At 39.4% G+C, this 25,976-nt stretch overlaps 2 protein-coding genes across 11 annotated transcripts in view; one reads left to right on the top strand and one right to left on the bottom strand.

Moving 5' to 3' along the window:
- AKAP9 (A-kinase anchoring protein 9) overlaps nt 1-13,771 on the top strand; it is a 114,464-nt gene extending 100,693 nt beyond the window's left edge. For 7 of the 9 annotated variants that reach the window (XM_051802148.1, XM_051802147.1, XM_051802144.1 and 4 more), the window contains 12 exons: nt 671-890; nt 2,331-2,481; nt 3,381-4,049; nt 5,714-5,913; nt 6,782-6,890; nt 7,754-7,939; nt 8,432-8,632; nt 9,026-9,258; nt 10,211-10,296; nt 10,987-11,107; nt 12,304-12,443; nt 13,144-13,771. In XM_051802148.1, the coding sequence (XP_051658108.1) occupies nt 671-890; nt 2,331-2,481; nt 3,381-4,049; nt 5,714-5,913; nt 6,782-6,890; nt 7,754-7,939; nt 8,432-8,632; nt 9,026-9,258; nt 10,211-10,296; nt 10,987-11,107; nt 12,304-12,443; nt 13,144-13,187 (2,360 nt within the window). In that variant the 3' untranslated portion in view covers nt 13,188-13,771. The remainder of the gene's footprint in view (nt 1-670; nt 891-2,330; nt 2,482-3,380; nt 4,050-5,713; nt 5,914-6,781; nt 6,891-7,753; nt 7,940-8,431; nt 8,633-9,025; nt 9,259-10,210; nt 10,297-10,986; nt 11,108-12,303; nt 12,444-13,143) is intronic. The other 2 variants (XM_051802145.1, XM_051802142.1) reach the window with 1 other exon arrangement.
- A 402-nt stretch (nt 13,772-14,173) lies between these two features.
- Nucleotides 14,174-25,886, bottom strand: LOC127477629 (lanosterol 14-alpha demethylase). Of its 2 annotated transcripts, XM_051802180.1 has the most exons (10): nt 25,651-25,885; nt 24,611-24,709; nt 23,498-23,674; nt 19,842-19,968; nt 18,571-18,745; nt 18,279-18,398; nt 17,634-17,829; nt 16,970-17,065; nt 15,920-16,088; nt 14,174-15,264 (listed from the first exon to the last, which is right to left on the bottom strand). In XM_051802180.1, exons 1-10 carry the CDS (start codon nt 25,822-25,824, stop codon nt 15,086-15,088), a joined length of 1,512 nt encoding a protein of 503 aa, XP_051658140.1. In that variant the 5' UTR covers nt 25,825-25,885; the 3' UTR covers nt 14,174-15,085. The 2 variants fall into 2 exon arrangements, with proteins under 2 accessions (XP_051658140.1, XP_051658141.1); XM_051802181.1 differs by lacking the exon at nt 24,611-24,709 and having other exon boundaries at nt 25,651-25,886.
- Nucleotides 25,887-25,976: the final 90 nt, after the last annotated feature.

The raw sequence follows: 25,976 nt of genomic DNA, 5'->3' as shown, positions 1-25,976 counted from the left end.
ACTTTCTTTGCTCTCTGATTTTGACACATGTTCTGAACATACATACTCTTCATCTTTTTCAATCTTATTCAACTAATCTTGAAAAAATTAAGATATAATCTGTGTTCTTATGACTTGTATCAAATTGAAAGTGATACAAAGTTATATTCAAATGCTATAAAAATTGAGCTTGTATTTTAAGGTTATTTTCCATGTATATGCTTCACTGTTTAGGTTCAACAGATTTGAAATTGTCTAAGTTGGATAGTCAGTCATAATGCAGAAACTAAGAAGCAATTAGAACGAAGAACAAAAAATTCAGAGAGCAGGTATACTTTAAAATTAAGTTAAAGCTCACTGTCAGTGTTTAGTCACAAAAACTGGGTCATAAGTATGCATATATAATATGCCTAACTTCAGTTATGTTAGTCATTATCCAAATTGTGCATATTGATATGGTTGCACACATTTTATAGCCTTTAAGAAGTTCAGGAGTTGAAGTGATTTCTTGAAAGTGTGAAAGGTATTCAAGTGTAAAAGGCATGATTTTGCTTTTATTCCACCTATGGAAGGATATATTTTTTTTAAGTATCACTCTTAATGATAGCCTTGTGGTTATGCTCTGGCTAGGGAAAGCTTTGGACAGTGTTTGTTTACAAAATAATTTCCCTATTGATGGTATTCTCATTAGAAACACTGGAGTATAATATGCAGCAGAAGCAGTTACAGCTACTGGAGATGCAAGTGGAGCTCCGGAGTATGAAGGACAGAGCAGCTGAGCTTCAGGAACAGCTGAATTCAGAGAGAATGATGGGCGCAGAGCTGAAGAATGAACTTGCACAAGCCAAACTAGAGCTTGAAGCAACCCTTAAAGCACAGCACAAGCACTTCAAGGACCTAGAAACCATCAGGTTGGCTTTCAGTTGGCAGTTCAGCTTTCTGTGTTGACTGTGAAGATTCTCTTTCTGTCATGGTTTGAGATTGCCCCCCCTGGGAGCCAGGGGGCCTAGAAGTGATTGGATGCCAGGGCAGTTCCCCCTGGAGGGCCAGTCACCGCTTATCTTGTTCACTCCTGCTGAAAAATCATATATACACAACTGGCAGAAGTTGTTGGCAATCAGTCTGTGTCTGCTGTGTGTATGTGGGTGTGTGTGAGACAAGGCCCAGGGGTGGCAGGGCCTCCTTCTTCCCCTTCCGAGGGGAAGGGGGGCCCTACAACCCCACGACTCTGCCTAAGCTTGGAGGCAGCATTACTTTATTTGTGTAAAATAAATGTATATATACTTCCCCTTTCCCCCATAGAGGTGTCTGCCTGAAAATTTCTCTTCGGTGTTGAGATAAAATATTGGGAAGGGGTGGGGGAAGCCTGGAAATTGAATTTTGGACTTTTGTGGTGGTCTCAAACAACCACGTTTTCCTAATCTGAAATCATAATACTGATTTTATTAAGGGCATTGATCTCATGTAATGTAAATGCTTCTCGGTTTTTCTGTAAAACATATCTGAAAAAAAGTAGACTTTTTCTCCATTCAGTAAAAAATGTAATTCTATTCTTAGTTTGATTTAATGATTTATTAATATCAAGTTTCTTTTTAAATTTTGACACAGTAGGCTTCTGTATATGAGCTAATTAGTAGACCATATTTATTAAAGGTTTTTCTGCTTCTAAAACTGAACATGAAGAAAAAAAATCCAAAATTAAGATGACTGTGCAAGTACTTCCATAAGTAGTCCTAAGTGTTGCTTTGACATGGTTGGCAGCAGAGGTAACAGGCCAAATATTTGGTACTTAAGAAAACCATTATTATTTATGCCTGTACCAGAGAGATGTGCCCATGTACAGTATCTTAATGTTCAGCTCAGAGCTAACAAATTAATCTGGAGTTTGAATTAGGATTACTTTAAAGATTACCTTACAGCCTTTACAGACTATCAGGAGCAAAATTCCTTTGCAAACTGATGCAAAATTGATTTGCAAAAAATGAAAATTCAGGTCATAGATTTTTTTTTTCCCCAGTATAAATTTCTTCTCTTGAGACACATGGCAGCAAGAAGCACATTCTTGCAGATTTTGGCCAGCGACTGGATCAGATTGAACACTAACTGCCTCTGAGACACAAGTTAATAAAAAATGGCAGCTACCAGTATATCAGGATGGACACACTCTGTGGTTCTTGAGCTGTGCAACTCTTCTGGTTTTGAGCTAGTCTTGTTTTTCTAAATAGGCTTTTCTCTGTTACTATACTACACTGTTTTCAGTGCACAAGACAGAATAAATATCAAGTAACCGACCTTACTGTGGTAGGATTAGAGCCATTGCCTAATGTAAAGGTTGATCGTTTCTCTTTTAGGACTGAAGTTAAAGAAAAAGCAGCTGAGCTAGATATTCTCAAGGATACAATGGCCAATGAACAGAAAAAATCAAGAGAGCTGCAGTGGGCTTTGGAAAAGGAAAAAGCTAAAATAGAACGCAATGAGGAAAGAGGAAGAGAAGAGCTTGAGGTATTCCATAATCCCAAATGGCCTGGAACATCAAGGAATGAAATATATTGTTTTGGTTAATATTTCATCTCATCTTACATTTTTGTCCAATGCATGCTCCATGTTCTGTTTTCAACTGCAGCATTATATCATTTAGAGCTGAAGAAAGATGTATAGAATCTGTATGGCAAAGAAAGAAAAAAGCCCGATGCACGTTCCATTTAAATCAATAAGAATTCTACAATGCTTTTCAGGGCCAAGATTAAAAGATTCTGTAAGGGCCCTCAGTTATTCTACCAGACAGGGTACTGCTAATGTGGCTACACCCAGCGCCCACCACAACCTAACTCATAAAATATAGTGTTTAAGAATATTATTTAAGGACACATATTGTCTGTCTCCATTTTAAAAGTCAGCAGTTTCACCTCATGAAAACCAAACTAGGGAGTTTACCTTTGGAGAAAATGCATTAGTAGCTTCTTTGGTACCTCCACAGTATTTGATATAGTGAGGGAGAGAGCAGGTATCCTAGTACAAGTATTAAGACAAAAAAGCAATCGTTTCAACAGCATAGATTTATTTACATCATGAAATCTGAAGTTGAAAAATCATTTTCAGAGGTTTAGAAAGTAAAAGCAGCTGGCCAGCTTCAATTTCAGAAGTACAGCTTTTTGTGTCTCATTATAAAATATGTGTTACAACGAGTCTTTTATGAGATGATCTGATTTTAGAATAAAGATGCCTGTGATATATTTTAGTATCAGATGTAACTGCAGCATTCAGAGTATTGTTGCATTAATTACGAATAGCAAAACCTGTTAAGAGCAACATGTGTAGAGGTAGCAGATTTCCAATTTGCAGAAGATAATGAAAAGTAAACGCAAATGGCTTTAATTGGTTCTTCTATTTTCTTTTGAAAGGATTTAAAATTTTCTCTTGAAGATCAAAAACAAAAGAACTTACAGTTAACTAAACTTTTGGAGCAAGAGAAACAGCTGTCAACTGATCTGCAAGAGAAAATCGAATCCCAAGAAGCACTCAGTGCTGCCCAGCTGTCACGTGAGCGAGGCCGTAATTCTGAGTTGCAGGTGCTTCTTGAATCAGAGAAGGTTCGAGCTCTCGAAATAAGCAGTGCCCTAGAAAGGGAAAAGGAGCTATGTGCTCAGCTTCAAAGTGCTGAAGATAAGGGGCAAGCTGGAACACCTAATCCATCTGAGGAATTACTTAAAGAGCTACAGAAACAAATGGATGACAAACATGACCGTATAGTGGAGTTAGTAAGTGAGATGGAGAAGTATAAATTGGAATCTGTGCAAGTGAGACAGCAAATGGAGAAAGAAAGGCAGATGCACAGGAAAGCATTACAAGCAGAACAAGATGCTAACATATTAGCACAGAAGAAACTTCATGAACTGGAGTCCAAAGTAGAAGACCTTCAGTGGCAACTTGGAGAAAAGAAGCAAGAAGTTCATAAATTAGGGAATGAAACAAAGAAGTTGCAGGAAATAATCCAAGATCTACAGAAAAAAGAGCAGGAGAATGAAGGAAGAAAGGAAGCTGAAAGGACACCAAGCCACAATCCAAATGAGGTACGGTAGGACTGAAAGCAATGTGTAATACTGAAATATGCAATTTAGCTTTAGTTCTTTTGCTCAGTTAACACTGTGTGTCTCTGTGCCTTTACTCAATCTATGAAATAGCCTGAAGATTATAGAACATGGGCACCAGGGAAAGGGAAAGCATTTGAGTTTGCTACCTAAAAGTATTCACACGCCTCCTCCTGAGAGTGAAGTTATAGAAGTGTGTAAGGAGGAGCGTGAGCAGGAGAAATGCATCTGGATGTATACACACACTTTGTGTCTCAGTATAGGACAAGAACATTCCCTGCAACCAGTTGCAGGAATGAGCTATTCCTACTAAGAAATGCTCCAGGTCAGTGCCCTTAATCTTTAGTTCATAAACCACAAAGGGTCTTTGAAACATTTAAAAATGATCTTCCAACAGCTTCAATAAATAAATGAGTAAGCAATCAAACAAGCATATGCATGAGTACGTGTATGTTAGCTAACAAAATAGAAAAAAGAAATAAAGGTAAAAAATCAATTTAAGAATTTATCCTAATTTTTTGATGAATGAAAGTTGGAAACTGTTGTTTTTCTCTCTCATAAAAAGTTTGGGAAGTTTTAAAATTATTTTTAAATTACTTTTAAAACTTTTAGAAACTTCCCTGTACACACAAAGTGTTGCTGGGTGAGTGATTTGTGAATAGTCAGAGAAGGGGTTGACAGGAGACTTGCCTCTTTGCTGGCCATGTTTTTGCCCATCTTGGCATCATTCCATGCTTTTTGCAAGTTATCTATCTGTGGAGCCAGGAAGGAGATTTTCCTCTCCATCTAATTTGGCTACTGGTTTTAATCTTCTGAAACATTTGAAACTACTTACAGCTAGAGGCAGGATGTTGACCATATTGGTAACTGTGACATCAGCAGCCCTCCTGCCATGCTTAGTTTGTGCACCTTGTTCTTCTGCACAGAGGTAACTGCCAGCACTGTGGTCAGTGAATAGTCTTCCTGTGGATCAGGTTGACAACAGCTGTTGGGTTTTTTTCCCGTCCTCATCAGCAGACAGTATGATTTGCTTTCCAGGATCTTCCTGGAATTTCAAATAATGATTCTCCTGCTGCTTCCTGTGACATTTACAACACACTGCTTTGGTATCACACTGTAGTCAAACAGCCAGTGGCAGAGCTGTGGACTCAGGTTTCCTTATGAGGGATAGCAGTTTTTCCCTGGCAGTGTTTGGAGGTTGTTAGTGATGAATGCATCTTCAGGGCATTGCTTGGCTTGTGGCAGCATTGGTGGTGTGGTTGCCACCTTGACCTTCCAGCCCCTCTTCTTCTGGCACTGAATTGGTCACCAAAACACATAGGCCCAGTTACCCAAATTCCATGTACCACTGGTAAAGTAGCTGCTGGTGGAAGAAACAGAAAGGCTTGGTGACTTCCTGCTGACTGGATTCACACTGAAGCTCTATGATTGCTAGATCTTAGTCAAGAAAGACATCACACTATACCTTTCACAAATGATAGTTTAGGGGTACACTACAGCAGTGCTGTAGTCACACTAAGGCTCTTTCTGTGTCAGAATTGTTTGTTCTTCAGTTTCTGGTTGTGTTTCAGAATCATATGTTTTCATTATACAGCACTGCATCACATACATTCTGTATATATATAAAACCACATATTTCTTTCCAGACTACTTGGGATACACCCAATGACAGAACAAGAAATTGGGTTCTCCAGCAAAAAATGGAAGGAGCTGAGACAAATGAATTGACCTACCACACGCTGACAGGAGATTTCTCTACTGCTACTGAAATTCTGGAAAAAGTCAGACAAACTCTGCAAAGTGCATCTCCAAAGCTGAAGCAGTTGGCTCGGAAAGCTGCTAGCAGGTTTGACCAGTCTTCAGCTGTTTGGTTTTGTTAATAGCAACCAGCAAGCTAATATTTTGGGTTTGAATCATAATCCACAGACTGCAGGATTTAACTGAGTTTGGGTTTATTCTACTTTTATAGTGTATGCTGCTACTTGAGATATACTGATGGAAGACAGGATCACAGAGTATTAAGTGCTGCTTTAATCTTACATGTTTAACAGGATCCTTTAGAAGTAACAGCAGTATTGTCTTTTTTTCTCTGAAAAGTGATAAGGTTTATCTGGGTATGGTGTAGGTAGATGAATTTAAAACAATTCAGTAATTAAATAATTCATAATATATAAGGGGAAGAATATAGGGATTATTGTTCTGAATCAACCCCAGGAAAAAAAAATATATGGTAAAGTGAAACTGATCTTGATTCTTTTTTTTTTCATTATCTTCATAAGATTAAAAAATAACATAGTACCAGGTCCATGGGAGGTTTGAATCTGTTTTTATTTTGCTGTGATGGTAATTTAATATTAAACATTCATTCATTCATTTGGGCAAAGCAGAATGTAGTATATCTCGAAAATTCCCTAAGATTTTCCTCACACAGATTCAATAGATTTGTGGGAAGCAGAACCACTATTTTAAATGTGCTTCATGTAGAACACCCTTGTCTGCAAATGAGTGGAAGCTGTTCTATATACATTTTTTATCAAATCGAGACAATTTAGTTTAGAGTTGTTGGGCAGTATTGGAAATGTTGCCATGTCTCCAGTAACTGTGCTGAAGTGACTTGCTAAAGACCCAGTGCGTAGGGATCCATGGAAAGTCCTCTTGGGCTGGCTCATGGTGTCAGACTGCACCTGCTGTTGAAACTGTCCCTTTTGTTTCAGATTACAGTTTGAAACAGCAGATGATCAAGATTTCATTGCAGTACAAAGTGCTATTGAAGAAGTTATTTCTGAACTTAAAATACTGCCTGGATTGTCCTGTCTGGGAGAGGTGAGAGTGCAATGCTGTAACTTTGGTGGGAGAGTTTGGATGATGAGCTGTGAGCAGAAACTAGCAAGGAGTTTGTTAAGCCTATACTTATTTGGGTCTGTGCTTTGTAAAGGAAAACTCCAGTAAGTGTTCTGAGTGGAGTTGGTAAAGTATAAAAACCCCTTCCCTTTTATTTTTTTTCAATTTTAAATACTTTAAAGGTGATTTTTCAACTTTCAAATTAAAACTTTTTCAGTTTCATTACAAAATTTTTAACCTCATGGCTTTTTCTTTAAGAAAAGATATTTTCCTTTCAGCAGTATTCCTGTAACTGAGTAAATTTTGCTCAGTACTTCCTGATATTAAAAGCAACATTTAATATTTACTGTATTGTGTTGATACAACACATTTGCTTAAACTGCCCTGTATTTACCAACAGAAAGGCCATTTGAAGATTGAGTAGCATGCACTTGGTGTAAAAAATGAAGTGAGGCAATCTGTTACAAAGAATTCAGCAATACCTGATTTTTAAGTGAACTTGGCTTGGTCCTTACCTGTATTTTAAGCAAGTGTTTTCAAAGTGACTTGAAAAAAGCTTTGAGGCACTTCTTTTCCTCAAAGTTAGATAAACATAAACATAGTAGAAAAGCTTTGCAAATTGTTATAGCTGGTACAGTTGAGCTTGTATGAAAACATTCTATTATAACGTACAGGATAAGTGTAGACAAGGAAGTCACAGTTAATGTATTGTTTACATGTACACTTTATTTAAGTTGCTACAAAGTTATTGTCATTATCTAAAAAAAGTTTTTCACTGTAAACCAGTCATTTTCAAGTTGGCAACTTTAATCTAATACGTGTTTGGTTTTCTTTCTCCCTTGTAGCTGAAGCTAGTGCTACCACCTGGGACTCCATCTAGCTCACTGACTGAGAGGCTGCTGAGACAAAATGCTGAGCTGACGGGCTTTGTCAGCAAACTGAGTGAAGAAAAGAATAATTTGAGGAATGCTGTTATGAAATTGGAGGAAGAACTGAGAAGATACCAGCACAGACAACCTTCTGGAGACTACGTATGTCTTTAGTGGTGCTGATATAATGGGTTATGTATAGAGTCTTGGCTTCCCTCTGCAGAGTAAATGGGTGTGAGTTGTTCTTGTTCGGTGGTCAGTGTATCTCAACTCCCTGTGTTTAGTGTAAACTTTGTGATTTTACCCAGCTGCTTTTTGTTAACTTCTCTTTGCTTTTAAATGCACTTTTCAATCTGTATCTCATCACCATGTTAAGTAGCAAATAGATCCAGATAGCTTCAGGCTCATGAAGCTAGTATGATCCAACTGAGGGTGTGGGTTTTTTTGGAGAAGCTGTGTTTTTCTGGGACATTGATTGAGCTCCTAAACTCACTGCTTTTCAGGTGTCAGAATGCAAGGATGGCCTCAGATCCAGTCAGGGGATAGTTTTTCTCTCATTAATTTTATGAGCTTTTCATAAAAAACCAACTACTAGAATAACACAGCTTAAATTTTTCCTAACTGTGGTTCAAATTCAGTTTCTTTTGTCTTCAGTCTTCTAGGCGTTCATCGGATGTTGGAGTTAATATTGATACTCTTGTTGCCTCTGAGAAGGAAACTTGGAACAGAGAAAGGCTGTCACTGCAGAAATCTTTGAAACAAGCTGATGCAGAGCTCTCCAAGCTGAGAGCAGAGCTCAGGAGTGAGACTTTCCTCAGAGAACTGGGATCCGATTCTGAAAATGCTATTTTAAGGGTAGGAAGACTTTTTTGCCCACATAGTAACTGCAGCTACTTTTTTCATTTTTATTTGGGCCTATTTTTCATTGTGTTCATTCTGCTTATTCAAAGTAAACAGGTATTGATTCAGTTTTAAAATGTTCATCCTCAGATACCAGACTGTTAGTTTTTCTCCCCAGGAATGACATGTAAGCACCTACATTGTCCTTTTGTGTATGCTCTGTTTCTTGCTACTTAGGTGATCCTCACATTATGAAGCTGCATTCAACAAGTGTGAGCAGCTGTGCAGTTGCTGATAGTGAGAAATGAATAATCACAGAAATGCTGTAGAAGTAACGGTGTCAAGAGACTTCTAACCATAGTCGTTCTTGGAGCTTATGGGGCCTTTTGTCTTTTTTAATTGTTGCAGAGAATTTATGGCAAATACCTACGAGCAGAGAGCTTTCGGAAAGCTCTCATATATCAGAAAAAATATTTGCTGCTGTTACTAGGCGGATTCCAGGAGTGTGAAGAAGCCACACTGGCCCTCATAGCACGGATGGGTGGACAGCCCTCCTACACAGACCTCGAAATCATCACCCATCATTCTAAGGGTTTTACACGATTTCGCTCTGCAGTCAGAGTGTCCATCGCAATTTCAAGGTAAACTGGAGGAAGTAATATTTTGAACAGATGTGACTATGCAGTTTAATAAATGCTTTTCTAGCTCTCTAGTGAAATCTAGGACTTGTCATATTCCATCCTCTTTAAATGATGCGTTTTTGGTATTCATGAATATAGGTAGATACTGTGTAGGGTAACAAGTTGAGCAGAGCATGGTAAAATCTGTAATAGGAATAAGCAGTCTGATTATAGTTGAAGAGGGCTCTGTATTTGATAATCACTGATGGAGTGCACTGTTAAAAAAAATTATTAGCAATTCTAGGGATTGCATTTACTTGCAAAGGTTTTTTCTGCAACTTCATTTCCTTTAAAGGTTAAATTCTTACACATAAGTATAATGCAGATTTAGGAACTAATTTTCTCCATCTAGGCAGTCCTTTGAATTTCACAAGACTAAGGATAAGGAGGAATCAACAAGGAAGAAAAATTAAAGTTTATTACTGCATTGTACTACCATGTTGTAACAAACCTTCACAAAGGTTTGAATCCCCAAGCACTTCTGCTTGCTATTGTTCTGAATTCAAAGAACTATTCATGTACCTATTATAAGTGAGGTTTTTACTCGTAGCACTCTGCAGTTGCAGTTTTGGGGCTGTGACAGGGCAAAAAAGTATAATTAATATCATTTTAAAATGCTGACGCACTGTTGCTTAGGTGCTTGAGCCATTTGCTGTCCACTTCAACCTATGCAGCACCTCTGGAATCACTGGAATTGCAGAGGTGAAGCTGAAAGCAGGCTTGGACAAAAGCTGGTCTTAGGGATGTGTATAAGGATGTTTTCTGTTTTAGACACCCATCCATTAATTTTGCTTGCTGTTCAAGAAATTCTTATACCTCCTAGAATACAAGGAGCAGATTATTTTTATCAGACTATTTCATTTATCCTGAAGCTGGTTTTTTTTTTGCTTTATTTTTTTAATTTGAAATGCAGAATGAAGTTCCTGGTTCGTCGATGGCACAGAGTTACAGGTTCTGGTATTCTGAGTATCAACAGGGATGTCTTTAGCCAGAACACAGGTAAATCATAGTCCAGTAATGACTGAAGAGATGGTATTTACAAGTCACACCACTGCTTAATTGAAATGGTTTTTAATTTATATTTTTGTCATGCAGAATGAATGGGGGCTGTTCCCCCTTCCTTTTGCTATAATTGTTTGGATTAATCTGTTTCTCAGTTTTCTGAGTTTCCATGCTCAGCACAGACACTAACCTATTTGCTTTCTCTTCAGTCTTGTTTTACTCCATTGTGGGTGGGATTTAAAAATATATGGAAGCTTTCCCTACGGAGTGTGTTCATGAAAGCAATTTTAGCTGCATCATTGGAGTTTTTCTAGGAGATCTGCACCTTGGCCTTTTCTTCAGAACAAAAGCTTATCATTTTTTTGCTATAGCTTAAAGTCTGGGAAATAATGGTTTTCTGATTGCTTTTTTGTAGGACTCTAAGGAGAATCAGAAGCTTCTTTATTATTTACTGACTCTCTAGGGCTGCACTAAAACCCTTGCTCAATCTGTCAGTTTTCTCATTGACTTCAGTGAGGCCAGAATTCCACTTCTGCTTCTCCCTGAGGGAGTCTGAAAGTGGTCTACATTTGTTAAATACCATTTTTGTGATATGCAAACAGAAAACTCACATTTGAGATTCCCAGTAAAGTGCAAAAGATGTTAATTTCTTTTTAGTTTTCAAGACAATGCTTTTTGTTTTTCTAGGTAATGAATTACGGCCTGATTCATTCTCTGGTGGCATGGATCTTTATGGAGAACAAAGACATTCCTATAGATCCAGGTCAGGCATGGAGTCTCCTAGATCTCCTGTAAACTTTCAACATACGTACGTTTTATTTGAGATTATTATTTTCTGTCAGACACTGTTTAACTAAATGAAAGCATCAGTGTTTACTGCTAAGGTTTGTAATCTTTGATGCTGTAAGATTTAACTTTTTTTGTAAGGATATATAAAAAATTATGTCTCAGGCATTCAGTGTGCGATTACTCCTCACCTGATCAAGGCCAAAGCTTGCACACTTCTGAAGACTGGTTTGCGTCATGTTCTCGAAACTGGCAGAGATCCTGGTTGGAGCTGTGGTTACCTACACCTGTAGGGTCTGGGCTTTGCAACCAAGCAGTCCTGCCCAACCTTCTGGTTGGCAGCAGTGTGGTGTGGAGAGAGGCTGCTTCAGGTGCCCTCAGCCAAAGGAGGGGAAAAGCAGGGCTGCCCACAGTGGTTGAGATCACCTGCTTACTGTGGGCAGGGAGGAATTGCTGCAGCCTCAGGACCAGAGCGTGGGTGGAAGCTGTTTGGCAGCTCCACTGCTTGTTCTTGTTCAAATACCTTTGGTTGGCTGCCCTATGCTGTGATACCAGAGGCATCAGTGAGTCAGATGCCTGTGAAACCGGATATTTTTCCTCCAGGGCAATGTTTTATGAGTGCCATCAGTCTTTGATGAGCTTATATGAAGTTGTGAGCTCAGATCTTCACTGAGTATCAGATTCGAGCCATTTTGGTTTTTCATTTTCATGTATATGTATTCATTTTCATTCATCTGCATAATCTTAGTTTGTGATGACTGTAACAGTTTACATGGAAGAAACACTCTAATCTGTTATAGCCACTGTTGACTTTTACTTATAGAGAATAATGACAAGAGGTAGAATCCTGTAAAGGTGGTGGTGTCCTTGTTCACACAAGCTTCTTAATAGAAAGCAAACTTTCACCTACCATGGCTTCCACTGCAGTCTCAGTAGAAATTTGCTGGTCAGTCCCTGTCCCAAAGAAATGCAGCAACAAATCAGGTGTAGTGAAGACGAGTGGGCAGAGTAGTTTCTCTGGGGGAGGCAGTGTGATGGCTTGGGCAATAAATGACAGGAAGATTACATGGGTATGATGTGCTGGCTACCACATGGGTAAGCTAGGGGATGTGCAGGCCAGACCCTAAAGTATCCCTACCTACAGTAATTTGCTGTGTCTGCTGAAATTTTTACTTGAAAGTTCACTTTTTGACAAGGTGTGTGTTGTTCTGCCCCTAGGTTCCATGGGATGCACGCTGATTTAAACCCAGTCTCTTTCACCTGTTCTCAACTGCAGAACTACGATCCCGAAAGAGCTCTGACAGATTACATCCATCGGCTGGAGGCACTACAGAAGCGACTTGGCAGCGTGCAGTCAGGTAAGGGCACAGGTAGCCCTCCCTGTGGCTCCTGGGAGCACAAGGCACACTTCCAAGTGTGTGCTGGTTCTCTCAAAATAACATGCAAACAACAAACAACTTTGATTTTAGGTATTTTCAGCCTTAAGAGGCATTTTTCTGAGCTGTAGCAAAAAGCTCATGAAATTATAAAATTCTTTGAAGAGACATACAAGTGTGCTGTAATTATAGATTTTGAGTTTATTGATAACACTTTAACTTCCCTGATTTCTAATAAATGTGCAAGGATTCAGCTGGCATCTTACTGAGATTGTAGGCTATATGAAGAAAAATGTACCCAAAGACAGGGATGTGGAAGTACAAGGGGAATTTCTTCTCCTATCACTCTGAACTACAGGAGTTACAGCTGTTTTGTCACATAGATTATGGCCAATTTTGTGCTGCAAAAGGAATACATAAAATAAATTGTTAGAACAATAGGATGAAATTTATCAACCTTGATTTTTGAAGTTCCTGTGTTGAAGTCTTACTTCAGCACAAAATCCATCATTTGGAGAAGCTTTGTTCTTAAAAGATTTGACCTTTAAATGCCCCTTCCAACCCAAACTGTTTTATGGTTTTCCATGTAAAATCTTTCAAGCTTATTCAGCTGAATGTCACTGATGCATCTTGGTATACTTGTTCCAAGTAATCTTAACGGAAATTTTTCTCCATCTTACAGGTTCGACATCATACACTCAGTTGCACATGGGTATGAGAAGATAATAATACCCTTCAACATCTCCATCACTGGCAGTGATGCTAACAGATTGCCTTCTGTAAATCTGTGCTCTTTCTGTGCTTTTGTACAACGTGTATATTGTGGGACCAATATGAACACAGCTATACGACTGTATACAGTTCCATCCTGGCACACCCACGTAGACTGGGATTTATGTATGTAGGCACTTTGTGTTCATGGAAAAAAAAAAACAACCAAACAAAAAAAAACCTCCAAACAAACAAAAAACCCAAAAAAATCCCCCCAAACCCAAAACAAAAAAACCCCCACCATTAAATTACATGTATATTTGTGGAATGCTAATTTAAATGATTAACTTATGAAGTGTGTATTTATGAAAAGGGTGCGAAGATGAAACTTGTGTATTAATTAAATTGAGCTACATTCAGCAAAGTTTACTTGCACTTTTTCTGGCAAGGCTACTGAAATTACATTGACTCTCATAATATTTGCTACTGGCAGTGCAGACAGAATATCACTTGTAGAGACCTATTTTTGTAATGGTAGAAGTTTTGAATTTTATGGGTATTTTGTCAAAGTACTGAAATAAAGATGACCATGCTTCTAACTGTGTTCAAGGACTGCTCTCTTATTTACACGGAACAAGTTGCTCCTACCTGTGGTCCTGCTGGTAGTGGCTGCAGCTTTACTTTTTACAGATTCCAAAGCACTGCTACTAAAGAGAAGGACAGGTACAAATCTGGCTTCTGCAGTTCCTGGTCATATCTGCTGACAGGGCTGGAAGAGAACATCCTGCACTCCCTCAGCTGCCATGACTGATACAAATACAAGGTTTTGTAACTGAGTTCAGACAGGAAAAACAGGACAAAGCCCTTGCTACACTGTGCACTAATAAAGGGGGGAGGGAGCTCTTAGCATGACTAATTGAAGTTGCTTTAGTACAAAATTACTTACAAAAGCTTTTCAAAAAGAACTGACAGAGTTGGGCACAGAAAACATCCCCAAGAGGTTTGTTTACAAATTTAATTCAAAAGTCACGTGAGCCAGAGCTCATTACCATTTATCATCACCACTTTTGAACCATAAACCATTTAACAATCCTGCATGATTGGTCCATCAGTACCGAACTGGACAACATTCAGCTATTTCACTTAATTTGTGACCCTTTTATACACAAACATCTTTTTTACGAAATTCATGGGTTTAGATCATCATATTGTTACTTTCACACTGTACATCAAGCTTCCAGAGATCACTATTTTCAGAACTTTTTTGTAGAGAATTATTTGTTGCTTTCTGAACCTAAGCATTTTACCACTACTTCAAGTTAGACAGTTAAATGACCTAAGTCTTTTCAAGAGTAACTGTCAACATTTTGTACTCTGCCTACTACTGAGCTGTACAGTAACATTTTGTTAAATCAGCCAAGACCATCCCTCACTTGCATGGAACAGAATCATAAATGCCAAAGGAAGGGCACCACCAAGTACATTCCCCTGTGGTGCCTGTTCCCTGATGGACTTACTGAGATTGAGTGCAGAGGTAAGGTATTCAGCCTTGCCCCTTAGTTATTTGGGGTAATAATCTTCAATTATTTTTCAAAAGTAAAAGGTTCCACTTGTAGAAATCACTTATTTCTTCATTAAAGAGCTGGCATGCATCTTAAAAGTGTTACACCAATAGAAAAGACACTTTTGCTTTAAAAATACAATGAGAAAGTTGTAGAACAAGCAATTATACACAGCAGCAGTAAATAGTGGGGGCAAACAAAAGAGATGCAAAAACTTTGCATTTGTTAGATGACTTTTGCTTTCCTAACAGTAGATGCAACAGCTTCCATTTGCCACTCATTCTGTCACAATTTTATTCAAAAGTCTGTTAGTTCACACAGTTTAAATAAGTAAGGCTTTAGGACCAGAATTTACAGTGACCTCCTCTTATATCTGATAACAGGGTTATTAGGTGTGTGTATCATTGTTGTATAATTTATAGTCGGAAAATAGTCATTGATGAGATCAAATTCATACAAACGAAGCAAAGTAGACCAAATAGTCTTAATTTGAACATAAGCAAAGTTTTCTCCAATGCAGCGATGACGGCCTAGAGGGAAAGCCATAAAATGCAGTTAGAATTTTTTGTTATTAAATCCCCTTTGACAACCAGTTAACTTTAAAAGTTTTATGCAGACAGTAGTTGCCCCTTTCTAAACAATCTGAGGCTCTGATGTTGGACATACCCCATTCCATAACTTCACTTAAGTCTTATTTTTCTAAGCTGTTACTACGTTAAACAGATGCGTAAGTGGAACGAAATTGTGTTGTTCTGTCCCCACTAAAAAGCTTTAATTTATATACTAGCAAAGAAGTTTTTGCAACACTGAGAAATGAGATCAACTCTAACCACACTGTGGCAATAATTTCAAGGTGACTCTGCAGATTTTTACTCTGCCTAAAACTGACCTTGTAATACCAGGTTTTACCTTGACTTGAAAAGATTTGAGTCAAACATCACACATGCTAACCTAAAGATGTGTTTTGATTACTGCTCTGAGCGATACATACAGCTATGACTAATGCAAAACTATTAACTTAATTGTTTTAACAGCACTTCCACAGAAAGAAAACTTTCAGGCAGAAACAGAAAGGAAAAAAATCTCTTCTCCAATGCTACAGTGTGGAGAGGTGCTGTGCAAGATGACTGGTATGAGCCACCTCAGCACCCCTCAGTCAGGAAGGTGCTGCATTCTCTTACTCACCAGCGCCAAATGGAATGTACGCAAATTTCTCTCCAGCTGCTGGGTTATCTTGGAGGTATCGGTCAGGCTTGAAGTCTAGAGCATCATTCCAGGAGTCTCTGAGTCTGTGGTTAACAGTAGGAGATACACAGACCTGATGGCCAGGGGGAATACTGTATCCAGCAACGGTCTACAAGAGAAGAGACAAGACCCTACACGTCACAAAATGGCTCCATTTTTCTTTTAAAAGTGCTGCCTGAAGAGTTGCATCATGAGGCTTAAATTTCAAAAGAGATTTTGGCTAAGTGCACTTAAAATTAATGCAGCCTAACACTCTCTCTCTTACTTGTACAGGTCACAATGTTCAAGTAGTTGCAGGAACCTTTCAGCTGCTTTAATAAGACTGGCAATTCTACAGGAGGTCTTAAAAAAATTAATAAACTTAAAATTTATTGAAAGTCTTTGTCATTGGAGGGGCATAATTTAAAAAAATTACTTATCTGACTTGGTATCTTATTTGTACAAGCACCAAGTTTTCTTTCAGATTTCCTAGCTTGTATTAAGTGCATGCCAAATTTTTCCATGATAGCTATTAAAAATACTTGGCAAACAAGAAATAGCTTTAAATTGTGGCACCAGACTAAACTCAAGTAAGACTGGATAGCTACAAGAAAGAGTCAGTTTTGCTGCATGTGGCTGTTCCTAGATTCCCTCAGAGCCTGCCCTTCTCCAGACCAAAAAAAACCCTGTTCCCTCAGCCTTTCACCACAACCCCCTACAATCTTTGTGGCCATCTGCTTGCTTCACTCCATCAACATCTTGCTTTCTGGGGGCTGGAGTGGTCTGAAACTGGCCACAATTCCAGATGAAGGTAACAAATACCAAGTTCAAGGTACTAATTCCTTTCATCAATCAACTCTGGCTACGCTACCACTGCCAGAACCGCAGGTGACCATCGGCTTCCCTCCCTGCCAGCAAACACTGCTCACTTGTGTTTCCTTCTGCCAACTGAGATACCTCTGATCTGGCCTCTGCTGCTGCAGTAAAGTGAGCTCCAAAAAGTGTCCTCACCTGGGGAGTTCTGGCCATTCTCATCATGGTCATTATAGGAGGTCTGAGCCTTAAAGTTTCTTTTAGACAGCGATCCAGCAAACTGAGATCCTTGAGCTGAAAATATAGAGAAAATTATATATTGCAATATAGCCAAGTTTATTCAACACAAAATGCTGTTTTATACCATTTAAAAAAAAAAATCTTTAAAAAAATTTTAAAAATACTAAGCAGCTTGTATTTACATGTACTTTATAAGCTACATTTCTTTTTTTCTATTTGATTCAATCAAGAAGGAAAAAAAATCTCTGACCAGTGGAATCAAATACAACTAGTTTCTTACTGATCTGTCTCCTGAGTGTTTTCTGTTGCCTAATTAAAGAACAAGGTCATGTAGCATCATTTTCCTTAGTGGGAATATGAGGATCTTCCTCCTCTACAGAACTATCATTTCTTAAATAGACATAGAAACTGTAATTTCCTTTATGAACACTAATGAAAAAAACAGTATCAAGCTGAAAATTTACTTGGACAGGAAGAGAGGAGGAGATATACTGGCAAACAATATCGCAGAATGACTGTGCCAGTTATTATTCTATCACAAAGCATATGGCTCTATTTCATGTCTGTTGATTTTTTAACTTTGTTGTTTAAATACCCAGCAGAAGTAATGTAACATACAAACCTGGTCGTAACTTAAGGGTGGCAAGTCATCCCCACAAACTGCTTTCTGTTCTGCATAGCACCGTTCCTGTATGGATTTGTCTCTGGCGAGGAAGAAGCCAAGCCAGGCACTGGTGGTGGAGGATGTGTGCTGCCCTGCCAGCAGCAGCCCAATCAGCATTCCAGCAATCTCATCATCGGTCAGCGGGCGGCCGTCCCTACATCAGAGGGAGTTATGTTAGAGCCTCACTTGGTCACACTTCCAGTTACAACAGCATTTACAATTTCTTCTAACGTACTTCTGTCTCCTGCTACTCTTTTGTTGCCTACCCTAAATGGAGTGCCAAAAGATCCAGGGGCAGGGAGAAGGGAGAAAAGAGGGAGACTTTTAGGAGCTTTAAAGAAAATCATTCCCCAACAGACAGCAAAGAGAAAGGAAGTAAAGTCAGCAACCTCAGAACCACTGATGAAAATCTCAGAAATCTGAATAACGATTGACAAGTTTTAAAGCTGTTTTTAAGAACACAGCTAGGACCAATTGCTGGTAACAAAACCAATTCAGAACAAGAGGGAGTATTTCTTGGGTTTTGGTAGATAGTTTTAACTGAAGAGCTCAAAGCTAAAGTAAAATACCTATAAATGGCAAGTCTCCAAACCCTTGGCTTACTTGTATGAAGCATCAAGTAGAGTTTGGAGCATGTCGTCCTCCTTTTCCTCAGACTTCCGACGTTTCTGGATAACCTTGTAGAAAATATTCTTGATTTCTTTGTGTGCTCGATCTCGACGTCTGTGATTCAAAACACTTCTGTTAGCAACTTAATACATAAAATGCACATGAGGATTTATTGGGATGTCTAGAATAGCTTAAAAACAAGAAATGGTGGGGGTGGGGGACAATTCAAACAACAAATGATGCTTAGACAAAATGCTTAAGTTGCTTTATCTGTTATTCCTGGTACCTGAAGCTTGGCAGAGGTAGCCAACCTGGCAGAAGCCAGGCAGCATGAGTAAAACCCCCATCCAGGTCGGCATACAGCTGAGCCACCTTCTCATTCAGCAAGCTTCTGATTTCTTTCCCATGTAAGCAATGACTTGCTGTCAAAATGATAAGTTCTGAAAGGGCTTCAAACAGGTCTGAGGAGAGATTTGAAAAACATTACTGAAGATGCATCTCAGTTGAGATGTTATGTTTTACAGGTCACTCTTCATTTTTATTTTGTAGAAGAAAAAAATAAGTAACTGTACACAGATTAATAATTTAAAATAGAGTTTTAGATTGTTTGACTAGGAGAATGAAGAATCCAATTTAAAATTTCTATGTGTCTATGAAGTGTCTCTTCAAAAAAACTTTTTAATTAGATCACTGATTTCAACACCTTTTTTCTAAGGTATTTCTTTCTAGAAATTTTTCTAGCAGAGGTAGTAATCCTTCCAAAGCAAGCTGTGCATCACGAGCACAATCCTTTATAAATATAAGTGAAGTCATACAAAAATTTAAACCTGAAATCCAAAACCATGGGAAAGCAGTTAGTCTTGCTGCTCATTGAATTATTTTTATATACTAGTACTCAGATACTGAAATATCAAATTATATATTACCATGTTATTAACTATATGACATATAAATTATATCCTTTCAAAATATTTCGATATATTAATATATAAATGCAATGTATTTAAATATAAATACATAGGCTTAAATAAATATTTCTGACACTGTTATGCAGCTGGGGGCTTGTGACAATGGTGATGGTGTATGTCTAGGAAGCTAGTTGGGAATGGGGGGAAATAAAAAAAGAATTTCACTTAGATCACTAACCTAACCATATCAGCTTCAGGAATGCAGTTTTTCAGTGTAGAAGGTCCCTGAGCTTAAGATCTCCAGCACTGGCTCTGGGGAGTCAGAGCAGCACCTTTTCCTAAGGACTAGGAAGTGATATCATGCAAAACAAGCACAACAGGTGCGCTGTCTGTGAGCTGACTTAAGAAAGCAAAACTGAAACAGTTCTTCATTCCTTTCAGTAATTTTCTGAGCAGCTTTATTCTCCAATAGCCTTGTATTTGATTTTAAAAAAACTTGTATTTTGTTTCTTCTTATGTTCAGTACACTTTTACCTATGTAATTTTTAATTTCTTTAATATTGCAGTGCATAATTTACAAAAAACATATTGCATTGACCTTAATTCCTTCCCAGAAAATAGGAGGAAAAATGCATCTGATATTGCTTACTTTTCTCTCCACTGTCTCCCCATGCTCTGAAATACTCCTTCGTTTCTTTTTCAATCACAGATACATGCTGTTTAAACTGGGCAATGTTTAACCCAGTTTTGAGCATCTTCTTCTGTTCCAAAAATATCTAAAGGAACAAAGACAGAAAAGCAATCAGTACAAGGTTCATCATATTAATGTAATTAAAATGTATTAGCATTTGTACTATAAGAACATTCAGAAATAAAAAGGGATTATGATTAGGACTGCAAGGTACAGCAGATATTCAAATTTAAGTAATAGGTAATATTTTGGTTTTCACCTTCTTTGTTTTTCAAGCAACAGTTTAGAAATGTCCAAGTAAAATAACAGCTCAAAGGAGCTGTGGTTCTCTCTTTTGCAGTACCAAAACAAAAAATTATTTTAGTATCTTCATTAAGCTTTATCCCTGAAGACACAAGACGCATTCAAGGTTGAAATATGAAACACCCTTTAGATATATAATCACAAACCTAATCAGCCCTGTCCTTGCCAAGTCCGGATTCAGCCTGTGTTGTTATGTGGCCTCCTTGCTTTCTCTCCCCCTCCTGTCTTCTCTCAGGCAGTCATACCTTACCCCTGGACTAGAGATGACCCTTTCTTTTACAAAGCCCTTTGATCACTGCCCAAGAAGTCAGACACAGAAGCAGGGGGCAAGCTGGTTCCTAGGAAAACAGTGAGCTTCACACCCTTCTCACCTTTTCCTCTTTTTCTTTGTATAGACTCATAGCTAATAAACCTAGTGGTGAAAAGCCCTTTCTTAGATGAGAACCATTAAATGAACTGACAGGACATCGACTCAGAAAATCATCAATTTGATTTTTAAGCCCAAATGATGAATGAGGCATCTGTCCTACAGATCTGCACTGTGTCATGAGTAATACACCAAAAACTGCTTTTCCACCAAGGACTCTGCATGTACTATAAAGTATTCACAGAACAAAAGGCATAAAAAGAAAGGTTACTTCCTAGAAACTTCTGTTTTGAGAATGCAGTGGGGACCCCAGCAGTCTCTCAGAGGGTACACATGCCACAGAGCAAAGAGACAAGCACATTTTCCCTTGCAACATGCTAGCCAATCTCCAGCTTGATGGAGACAGGAATAACACAGGAGTGAACACATCCTCTGCCATTTCAGCTCCTCTTGGGAAACTACCCACAGAGGCTTGGAGGGAGGAGACAAAGAGTGAACGCGAGTCAATATATACATCAATGAGTCATACATATATATAGACTATGCATATTAATAATTACCAGAATCACTGGTAAATAAGCACCTTACTCATTTTAAAGAGTAAGGGGTGGTTCTTCTAAACATGTGACCGAAAGTCACTGTCAGAATGAAGAGGTACTTAAAAGCTTAAGCAGAGAGAAGGGAGTCTCAAAAGAAAGTTTGGGATGATCCATCAACTGTAGAATGCCAATGAAATTTTCCATGGCTCTCTAAATGCCTTCCCATTAGATGTCTGAAATGAAACAGTGGTGGTAACACTGTGCAAAAAAACAGCTCACCTCTGGCAGAAGGCATTCTAGCCACAACTGAGCATACCTACCTTCATAGAGGGAAACTAGAGATAATCAGTGTATGTCAACAGCAAAGTCCCTGCAACTCCCTGTGGTAGGAAGAAAAGTAATCTTTGTGGGAGAAAAATGGCAATTTTTTTTGTGGAAAAAAGGCAATTTTCTTAGGAACCCGAATCTGCAGAGAAAATAAGGAAAAGGTCCTTCTGGTATCAAAGATATAAATTAAATAGACATATCCACAGACACCCAAGGCTTACTAAGTAACATGGCAAGATTATTCTCTTGACTGGACTCAAACACATTTTAGGGGGAAAAAAAACCCCCGTAGGGTAACTCTACGAAAAGACCTCATTTCAGAAAAAGAAAAAAAAAAAAGCTGTCTATGGTGGACTTTTGAGGTAGAAGGCTTTAATCATCCCTATATGCCTGAGGTACACAGTTGTAAAAATTGTCCATTTCCAAGGAGCTTACTGAAAGTTCTATAAAACTCTTGACAGATGAGATTAGATCCCATCGAAGAACTAGCCCTTGAATGAAGACATTCAAATCTATCCACAAACTGCAGAGTGTGAAAGCAGAAGTCAAAACAGCTGTAACAAGTGGGCAAACTTTCACAGAATTAAGGACAAACCACCACCTTTCAGTTTCAAGCAGACATCCTGTGACAGTCAGAATCCAAAGAAGAAGCACAACACAGTGAAAATCTGACCAACTTAGCAGTCTATATCTGATTCACTGACACTTTTTCTGGAACTATTATGAACTAGAGAAGAACATGAAAGATGTATTGCAGAGAATCATGCACCCTCCACACTCCAGCAGCTGCAAAAGGGATTCAAAACTCCATCCCTGACTTCTCGAGAAAGACCTCCTACTATTGGAACTGGTAGAAACAAGTCTGTTAGAATGGCCCCATTTGTGGAAGAGCTCTCATAGGACACAAGAAACGATTTCCTACTTGCTGTCCAGGCTGCAGTCCTGCTACTTTCATTCTCAAAGGGAGGAGCTATGCAAATCCGTGAAGGGCAAAGGAACCCACCACCCAAACAACCAGTCCTTACCCCAAACTTTTTAACACTGCTTATCCACAATTTAATACATCCTTACAAAGCAGGAGACAACCAAGTTCTCCCTTACTTATTTACAAAGTAGCAAGATGTATATGAGATTCCCAAAAGAATGGGATAAGAACAACATACATACTTTGTGGATCATGGCAAAATGCAGGTGTGGAGGCAAAGTGAGTAATGATTACTGCTCCTAAGCCACATAATTAATAGGGTAACAATCACCCAAGTAGGTAAGGAAAAATGAAGAGGCATGCTAAGGAGGAAAAGAATTGATGGTCACAGAAACTATTACCAGTCAAATAACTGGCATTTATATAAACAAAATCAGGCCAAACCTAAAAATCAAAAAATATCACAGTGGTGTTTCTGGCACCAAACTACTCTGCTGTACAACAGGCTGCTGATGTCAACATGCACTGAGCAGAGTCCCGGTGGAGCAAGTCTCTCCACAGTCCCTTCTGCAGTTGGGAGTCTGACAGAACAGCTCACACTCACAAACAAGAAAGCCACCAACTCTTAGCTCAGACACAATGGTACATGACACAGCTTCTGTGCTTCCCATGCAGACTGTATTCTGCAAACACATACAGAATGATTTTTGCCTGAGCAAGACAAACATTGTGGTACAAACTATTAAATTATTACTTCTGCGTCTAGATTTGTCATGGCATTGAATGAAAAGTTATCACTCTTAAAAGCTGTCTCAGAAAAAAACCCTGGAGTTCCCTGGAAAGGAAAAGTCATCTGCAGTCAGTGGTGGCTGCAAGGGAAAGAAAAAGTGACTCACTTACTAGTTTTTCCTCTATGATTAGATGATTTCAAGAACAAAATATAACACCTAGACTGAACAGTGGCCAGGTGGTTAAGAAAGCAACCTGACCATGCTCAGTCTTGATTATCCAAATGAGACTATTTACCTACTGCAATATGCCAGAATTGCATATGAACACACAACCCCATCATACAGAGCCAAGAGCTCAGGGCTGCCTACTCAGAAGTCAAATTACACTATGTTTCCATTCATCTTATCTTTAAAATACATACCGCATTAGGCACATCATAAGCAACTCCTTTTCCAAAAACTGGGGTAGTTAACCGAGAGTATACATCCTCTGCATTCAAATCTTCATTTTTACTGTTGAACAGTAGAGCAGCAGCATCACTACCCAGTAAGTATGTGAACGTCTTGCCAACCATAGTGAAACTGAACACAGGTCCATACTTAGAGAGAAAAATAAATTTTAAAAAATTATTTTAAATAAGAAGAGCATAAATCATTAAATCCCTATCTCTATGTACAGTCTTCCATAATAAATTACTTTCTCTCCTAAGAAGTGAATCCACAGATCCACAGATTTAATAAAGATATAAATATTTTAAACCACATTTAAATTCTGTGCTCAATATACTTACTAGTGATATCTAATGTTATAACGAACATATGTGATCTTGCACATTTTGAAACCATTTAAAAAACATAAATAAAAGATCAGCGACACTACAAAAACTAGCAGGGAGATGACAGCACATACTGCCTCCGGTAATCTACAAACACTGCCTCAAAAAAGTCTGGATTTGGAGTTATGCATAGGTAATTAAGAGCAAATCAGGTTTCAATATTTAAAAGTCATCTCCAGCAAACCTTCATGCAGAATCTAATTAAATTGGAATTAAGGCTCTACTCACTTAGTTAATTTCTTTTGGGCTGTTATAGTATAAAAACTCCTAAGGTTTACCAGCCCTTTTAACATTGGCAAGGCCTTAAAATTCATCGAGTTGCCTCAGAGGTGGTCAGCTACATTCCAGTCTGGTCACAGATTAGTAAAGAATGTGATTAAAAGATATGAATTAAGGCAGAAAATAATGTCATTAAAATGGCTTTTTAATTAACTTGTGATCCAGCTATGAGTATTACCCAACTATACAAACATATTTTTTACATGTGAATCACAAGAGAGAGCTCAGAAAACACTACTTCTCTAACAACAATGTACATAAAGAGATCTGAAGATACCAGAGCCTACTGTGCACACTCTGTTCTATATTCAAGGTGGTAAGTGAGAATGAACTGATTTTAAACAGGCTCCAGAGAGAGAACTTGATAGATACACAAAAATATTTTAGCATATGCTCAGCCAGTCATGGGGGAAAACATACTTTGTCATAAGCATTTTCCAAAAATTCAATGGGACTTTTTCCAAATGCGATTGCATGTCCAAGGAAAGGGATGCCTGATGAAATAAAAGGTGGGTATTTCTGAGGAAGAAAGAGAAAAATAATTATTGAATTTTCTTCAGAGAGTATTGCAGAATCATGGAATAATAGAATATTCTGAGTTGGAAGGGACCCACAAGGATCGAAGTCCAGCTCCTGGCCCTACACAGAACAGCCCCAAGAGTCACCATGTGCCTGAGAGCATTGTCCAAATGCTTCTGGAACTGTGGCAGGCTTGGTGCTCTGACCACCTCCCTGGCATGTCCCAGTGCCCAGAAGTAATAAAATAATGTCTATTTATATAAAAACTAACCGCAGAGGACGTTTTATACATGTTTGTTTAAACTCTTTTGTGAAAAGGTCAACATTGGACAACTGATTATTTTTTCAAATTGAGCCGCATTTGAAAGCAGCAAGGATTAAAATAAAGTGAATACGATTAAGATTCTTGTATGCTGCCTCTGAAAGATACTGCAATTGAAAAGAAGGCACTCACAAAACAGTGCTGACAATTGGTTAAACAGCGTCCCAAAAGCACACAGCTTCAGGTTAGGAATGGGTTTCGCAGATAAATGGGCGCCTTCTTTTAAGCTCCATCGATAAAACAGCATCGGGAACGGCCTTTGCCTCTGAGCGCCTCCGCCTCCCGCGGTACCAACCAGCGGGGCCGAGGGTGAAGCCACAGACACTCCTGCCAGAAACCGCCCTGGGGCTGCTGCTGGAAACGCTCCTCGCCTTCCTGAGCCGGTTCCCACACACCTGGATTCCAAGACCCCTTCCCCTGCGCTCCCAAGAAGGGCAGTCCCGAGGTGAGCGCCTCTCTCCTCCCCCGCCCGCACCCTAAAGGGACAGCGCCCGGCTCCCCCGCCCCGCTCCGCGGCGCTGCCCCGCAGGGACCACCCTTCGTGGGAGAGCGGCGGAGCCCGCCGGGTCCCCTGCCCGGCCCATCGCCTCTCCCTGGCCCCACCGCCCCCGGCCCTTACCTTCTGGTCGGCTCCAAGGTGGCGCCGGTACCCCAGCTGGAACAGGTACCCGAGGCTGAGCGCGAAGGCGGAGGCTGCCAGCACCAGGGAAAGGGGATTGCCGACGGCCACCCGCTCCAGCAGGGACCCGCCGACCTCCATCAGGCTCAGCATCTCCTCGGCCACCCGCGCCATCCGCCGGGGCTCCGCTCGGCTCGGCTCGGTGCCGCGGGGCAGGCCAGGGCGGAGCGGGGCGGGGCGGCCCCGCCCCCGGCGCTGGGCTGATCCGAGCCCGGGTGGCGATTCCCGGCGCTGGGCTGATCTCTGCCCATGTGACGATTCCCGGC

This window comes from Manacus candei, unplaced genomic scaffold (genome assembly GCF_025592945.1).
Source record: "Manacus candei isolate 608988 ecotype Guabito, Panama unplaced genomic scaffold, ASM2559294v1 h1tg000056l, whole genome shotgun sequence".
NCBI classification, from domain to species: domain Eukaryota; kingdom Metazoa; phylum Chordata; class Aves; order Passeriformes; family Pipridae; genus Manacus; species Manacus candei.
The sequence above is the reverse complement of the archived record's forward strand: the minus strand, read 5'-3'. Positions and strand labels throughout refer to the sequence as shown.